The sequence below is a fragment of the Phytophthora infestans genome, genomic scaffold (genome assembly GCF_000142945.1).
Source record: "Phytophthora infestans T30-4 supercont1.7 genomic scaffold, whole genome shotgun sequence".
Taxonomy (NCBI): domain Eukaryota; phylum Oomycota; class Peronosporomycetes; order Peronosporales; family Peronosporaceae; genus Phytophthora; species Phytophthora infestans.
The window spans coordinates 3,332,606-3,338,820 of record NW_003303752.1 but is presented as its reverse complement, the minus strand read 5'-3'; the positions used below and the strand labels follow the sequence as shown (position 1 = coordinate 3,338,820).

Here is a 6,215-nt window from a genome sequence, read left to right as displayed (position 1 = left end):
AGATGAAGGCACTTGTCGTTCCCTCATCGAATTCTTCGCGTCCAGATTCCTACCACCGCAACGACAGCAGCAGCGGGCCGTTCGCTCAGCGTTCAAGCGCGCCTTATTCGGGAAGTAGCAGTCGCTCTCGTCAGAGCTCGCGTTGGGATGATCGTCGTGGTGGTGGTGACGCAGGTGGCCGTCGCTGGTGAGTGCTTCCCCGACAGACACTAGGAATGCGTAGTACTCTTTCGAGCATCAAGGCATTGCAGTCAACCTCGAAGCGAAGAACAAGACTATACAAATTTACGAGCAGATTGCCGTAGTTGACGACATGAGCCTAGCACATTCAAAAAAAAAATAAAAAGTCTATAGCGAATAGATTAACACTCGTTGGAAGCGCCTTCTGCGTTTTGATTTGTACTCTATTTCAGTGAAATCTTTTTTATCCGTATTCACCGATTTGATACCGATAGCCAGGTTTCTTTAAATCTATGACTACTGCTGATGTACCGGCACATAAAAGTTTAATTTCCTCTTCTCAATTCCCAGCTGGGAAGTAGGCTAAAAACCTGTAAAGAGTCTTTCGTAAAGACCACCCATGCGCATTTGGGCAACATCCGAACAGCAAAATTAATCCCGATGGGAAGAGCATATGCGATTCGCACCTCGGCGAACGTTATCATGCGAACGTTTTTCGTTGCGCGGCGGAACTTGCGTCGTTGTGGTCCACAATGTGGAGTCTAACGATAATTATCCTCGAGGAGCTGCTGGGAGCACGGGAGCGATAGGCAACCTGGCTTTTACTACATACAGTATTAAATAAAACAGACTGAGATCAAGGCAGTCATGGTTGATCATTACTCATTTCGGGAACAGACAAACCCACAGCGCCACCGGTACTACACCAATCGAGATGAAGTTTGCTACCAGCCTCGCCCTCGCGGCAATCGCCGTCACCACCGCCCACGCTGGTAGCCCGTCAATGATGAAGGATTTACCCACCGAGACTCCTTCGGAGTCAGAAGGGCTTGGCGGGTCTTGCAACTTTGTTTGCATTCAAGTGATGAGTCCCGTGACGGACGAGAACGGAGTCACGTACTCGAACGAGTGCATGATGCATGCAGCCAAGTGCAAGGATAATGGGAAACGGGAGGACCCCTTGGAGGAGTACAAGCGTATTTACGGCAAGCCCTTCGGTGCCCCACGCGATGACGACGAAGACGAATCCGCCAGTTCGAATACAGTCACTCAGGGCGAAGACTCGGACGAGGACGAATCAGCATCTGAAGAAGAAGGCTCAGCTGAAGGCACCCCTAAGTCGTACTGCCCCAACATCATGTGTCTTGACGTGTATGAACCCGTGACTGACGAGAATGGCGTGACGTACCCCAACAAGTGTTCTATGGAGGCCGCCAAGTGCAAGGGTCCGAGAGAGAACGTTTTGGATGAATACAAGCGGATTTACGGAAAGGAGTTTGGTGCGCCTCGTGACGATGATTCTAGAGATGATGAAGACGCGTCTGCTAGCGAAGACAGTAGCAGCCCATCGCCAGCGACTAAAATGGTGAAGGGTACGAAGGACTCTGGTAAGGCGAAGAAGTCTACTAAGTCATCGTCAACCACCTCGAGCGGCATTGGACAAATTTACGAGGACGGCTCAGAAGGTGTCATTAACGATGGCAACTCGACGCCTAGCAAGAAATGTGCGAGTGCCTGCCCTGACGTCGAATTACCTGTTTGCGGCTCCGACGGTGTCCGGTACTCGAACCCGTGTGAGCTCAAGATCGCTGCCTGTAAGAACCCGGAGCAGAACATCGTGGAGGAAGATGGCGCCTGCAGCTCGAAGAAGACCGGTAAGATCGACATCCTGCCTGTCGTGTAACTTTTTGGCAGCGTCGTGGCCTCAACCAGTCTGAACAAGACCTTTTCGAATGTGTGCAAGCCAATAAAATCAACTTGGTTTGCGTTCGATGCTGCATCACATCTTTGCATGTAGTTTTTCACTTGGGTGGGCTGGATTAAAATGGTCGATGTCAGTGGGCCTCAGTACATGTCGCAGGTACTTCAGGGGCTCATGATTAACACTGTACATGTATAACATTATACTGTACACTCCTGGACACAACTAAACGGCCACCTCAGTCAATTTTTATTATTTGACGGTGCGGTTTTCACACAAGTTGCGCTCCGCTTCTAACCTTGTAGCGTGTCCGTCCGTCTGTCAATAAGTCCGTCCGGTTCCTTTCTTGCTGCTTTTTCCTGCCTTTTCGCATGGCTACACTTGGCCTGTCTAATACAGTTTCCTCCCATCCTATCGACCGCGCCTACCTTTCTGACTCGACCTAACTATGCTAAAATTACAATTATATCCAAAAGCGTGACACAATTAACTCGCGCCCTGATTGGGCAATACCTGCCGACCTGCGACACTGACTGGATCTGTTGCACGATCAGACCGTCTCTCGCCCTCGCGATTGGACGTAATGTAAACATTTGTGCAGCGAACGAAACACATCGATTGGATGTAAGCATGTGCTGACAATTGCGTAACTACAAATTTAGCTACGCAAAACGTATCGTATGTACTGCAAATCGGGCACCGTAACCAGCCCATGCAGTTAAACCTCTGCGATGTTATTTTCCACACGTTTTTCATAGTAGAGACGATACTATTTTTATTAGTATTATTATTACTAAAGGAGGCTCCACGACCTCTGCGTTATTATCGTTGCACCCGGACACAGCACTGCGGTACTTACGTGGTGGTGTTGTTATTGCTGAAAAGTATGTTTGGTTTAAAATTAATAAAATCATTATTTAAGCTATTGCCAAAAACTACAATAATTTTTTTTGTTTAATAATGATACCAGCATTAAATGGCCGTGTATTGGCTAATATAATATAATGTTTATGATATAATAATACTATTTAATATTTTGCTAAATATTATACACCCAGCCGTAAGTATCCGTTGGAATACCTAATATTTTTACGCACGTTAGTAATTATAAATTTTCTTTACAGTTTGCAACATGGCGAGGCTCACGTGCAAGGCCAATATTGGCCTGCTTCTGCTGAATCCGCAGCGATCTTCAATGATCTCACGGGCACGCTGCGCCTGTTGCAGGAAGCTGCAGCGTGGCTACGCGCTCCGCACAATCAGTGGACGGGACACCGTGCAGCGCTGTTACTGCCTGCGAGAGCGGCCCGACAGCGGTTAAGTTCTGGAAGGAAAAGCCCGTGCCACCTGATTCGGCCGAAGTGCGCCGCCAGGAAAGCCTGTCGAACGTCAAGAAGGCGATGGGTCCTGACTGGTACCCCAAGATGAAGAAGAAGAAGAAGCGCAGCCGCCCTTGCAAGCTGACCGCCCGAAACGCCAAGTACATCGAGCAAAGAAGCTGCAGAAGAGAAAGTAATTGGTAAATATACTCTTTTAGGCCCTTAACCCCGCTTATCTTTGTAATTTGTATACCGGCGGGCAGCGCAAGGCTTGGGACCGCACATACGGTAAACTGACTGTGGCGCTACCAAGCGTGTTGACGCACCTAAAGAACGTAGCGCGTTTTATATGATAGTTAGCACATGGTATCTACTGTGGGCGGCCGCAAGCTGGCCGTTCCTATCCGCATACACGTCACGTAGACGACAAGTACACTCACTCATTGAGACATAAGCTAAATCATGCTGTATGTACCATCAATTTTTCACAGCGCGTATTCCACTAATGGGCGCTCACAAATTGAAACTACAGTATTAAGTGAGTACTACACGCTACGATACGTTGCTGTCTACGTAGACATGAACACATGTGCGGTAATGCAGACCATACAAGTGGCTGTCACAAGTCGATGTATCTGTACGCAGTACTGTACTTTAGTGCCCTATCGATAATGGTCGAGATAAGAGCTCGGTTGAGTCGCGGGTGGCTATAAGGTGTTCCCACCGCGCTTATATATAAGTGCTGACGTTATCACGAGCACGTGGCATCTACACTCATTGACCACCTTGCGAGATATGCACCGAACTCATCAAATAGCACGTCGGGCTGTCAGGTAGACAGCGAATGTACTTCATCTAATGTACATGAGCCACGTTTCGATTCAAGTCTATGATATATACGATCTGATAATTTGCATACAGCCATGTGGCTTCGTATGTTCGCCATACATATCCCAACCAGTAAATGCCACTCGAAAGGATCTACGCAACTCTGTCAGTCAGTAGCTATGCAAATCAGTAAGTAAGTCAGCTATACAAGTAAGATCAATGCATGCGGAAGATAGTTGAAAGACCCTTCAGTACTATCATAAAGAGCTCAGCGGAACGATAATAAGGCATAATATTGGTGTCTGTGGCGACCATCGGCAAATAGTACCTGTACTTCGCGCGAGGAGCCGAACAAACCTTGCTCTAATAGACCGTCGCAATCAAAGATATCGTGTCGACTGCCTCACGGCGATGACGTGCGGATGGTAATATGTTTGAGTAGGCGTATTTACTCCAGCTACACTGGAATGCCTCACCTATCTATGCTAATTTGGGATCATCATTGGTGCTGACCCGTCTTCCGCACAGCATATATTACATTTGCTACCACGCAACCTCTGATTCGTGTTGTTTCAGGAGCTATACGTTCAAACGGGATGATAGCCAAAACCTTCCCGGGTAAGATGGTGCTCATCTTGCAGATCACGTTAAATCCTGGTCATGTTTACCATAGCATGTTAGCACTGAGAATATTGTGTGCGGTGTTGTTTTGGAACGTAGCATAAGTAGATCACAGTATACATATATTATCTGTAGCCTCGCTCTAAGTAGATATTCTAAGCCCACCGCAGCGCAGCGGAGGCGGTCGGCCCTCTCTTCACCAACCAACTATGCCCTAGCGTCCGCGGAGCGGGCGCCCAGAGCGCTAGTTTCTCGCTTCCTTACCGAGTAACCTGTCTGTCCGTCCGTCTGTCAATCAGTCCGTCCGTTTCCTTTCTTGCTGCTTTCTCCTGCCTTTTCGCATGGCTACACCCGGCCCGTCTACTACATTTTCGCCCCATCTTACCGACCGCACCTACCTTTCTGACTCGACCTTACTATGCAAAAATTACAAATATATCCAAAAGCGTCACACAATTAACTCGCGCCCTGATTGGGCAATAATTGCCGACCTGCGACACTGACTGGATCTGTCGCACGATCAGACCGCCTCTCTCCCTCGCGATTGGACGTAAGGTAAATATTTCTGCCGAGCACGTTCAGCTACGCAAAACCTGTCGTAAGTACTGCAAATCGGGCACAGTAACCACTTTATTTTCTAAGATCTCTGCACCCTTAAGTAGGCTTCACGACCAGCGCTTTTTGTAGGGACTTTGCGAATATATATATTTTTTACGTCTGGCACTCACCACTTCCACCGTGCAATGAAGGGCGCGGCTGCACGGTCATTGCGCTATCTGCTCCCGTGCACCCCACCCGACGAATGCATGCGCGCACGATAGATAGTTGTTTTAGTCAATTAAATTGCATGTAAAGTATGTATTTGTTTAAAAATCTGATAATAATATATTATAGCAAAGGCAAATAGTAATATTTTAAATTTTTAATATTTTTAAATAATAAATACCAGCCTTACAGTACCGTGCTATTGGGTAATATTTTTTGGACGCAAGTAATTGATTAAAACAATACAATTTGCTAACATAGGCACAGTTTGCAAAATGGTGGGCCCTACGTGCAAGCAATGCGAGGCGAAGATTGACCCGCTTCTGCTGAACCCGCAGCGGTCTACGACAGACCCCCGAGCGCGCTGCGTCTGCTGCGGGAAGCTGCAGTACGGTTATGCGCTCCTTACGATCCGTACAATCAGCGGGCGGGACATCGTGCGGCGCTGTATTGCCTGCAAGAGCGGCCCAAAAGCGGTTAAGTTCTGGGAGAAAAGCTTCCACCACCTGATTCGGCCGAAGTGCGCCGCCAGGAAAGCCTGCCAAACGTCGGGAAGGTGATGGGCCCTGACTGGTACCTCAAGAAGAAAAAAAGACACAGCCGCCCTCGCAAGCTGACCGCCCGAAACGTCAGGTACATTGAGCAAAAAAAGCAGCAGAAGAGCAGGTGATTTGGATATACATCCTTATATCCCCTTACCCCGCATAGTTTTGTATACTGGCTGACGGTGCAAGGCTTGGGGTCGCACATACTGTAAGCTGACTGTGGCGCTACCAAGCGTGTTGCAACACCTAAAGAAC

At 48.1% G+C, this 6,215-nt stretch overlaps 1 protein-coding gene across 1 annotated transcript; it reads left to right on the top strand.

The window, feature by feature from the left end:
- Positions 1 to 895: 895 nt before the first annotated feature.
- PITG_05440 (protease inhibitor Epi6) lies at positions 896 to 1,864 on the top strand (the record flags this gene model as incomplete). Its single annotated transcript, XM_002999037.1, has 1 exon — positions 896 to 1,864. One exon carries the CDS (start codon positions 896 to 898, stop codon positions 1,862 to 1,864), a length of 969 nt encoding a protein of 322 aa, XP_002999083.1.
- Between the last annotated feature and the right edge of the window lie 4,351 nt (positions 1,865 to 6,215).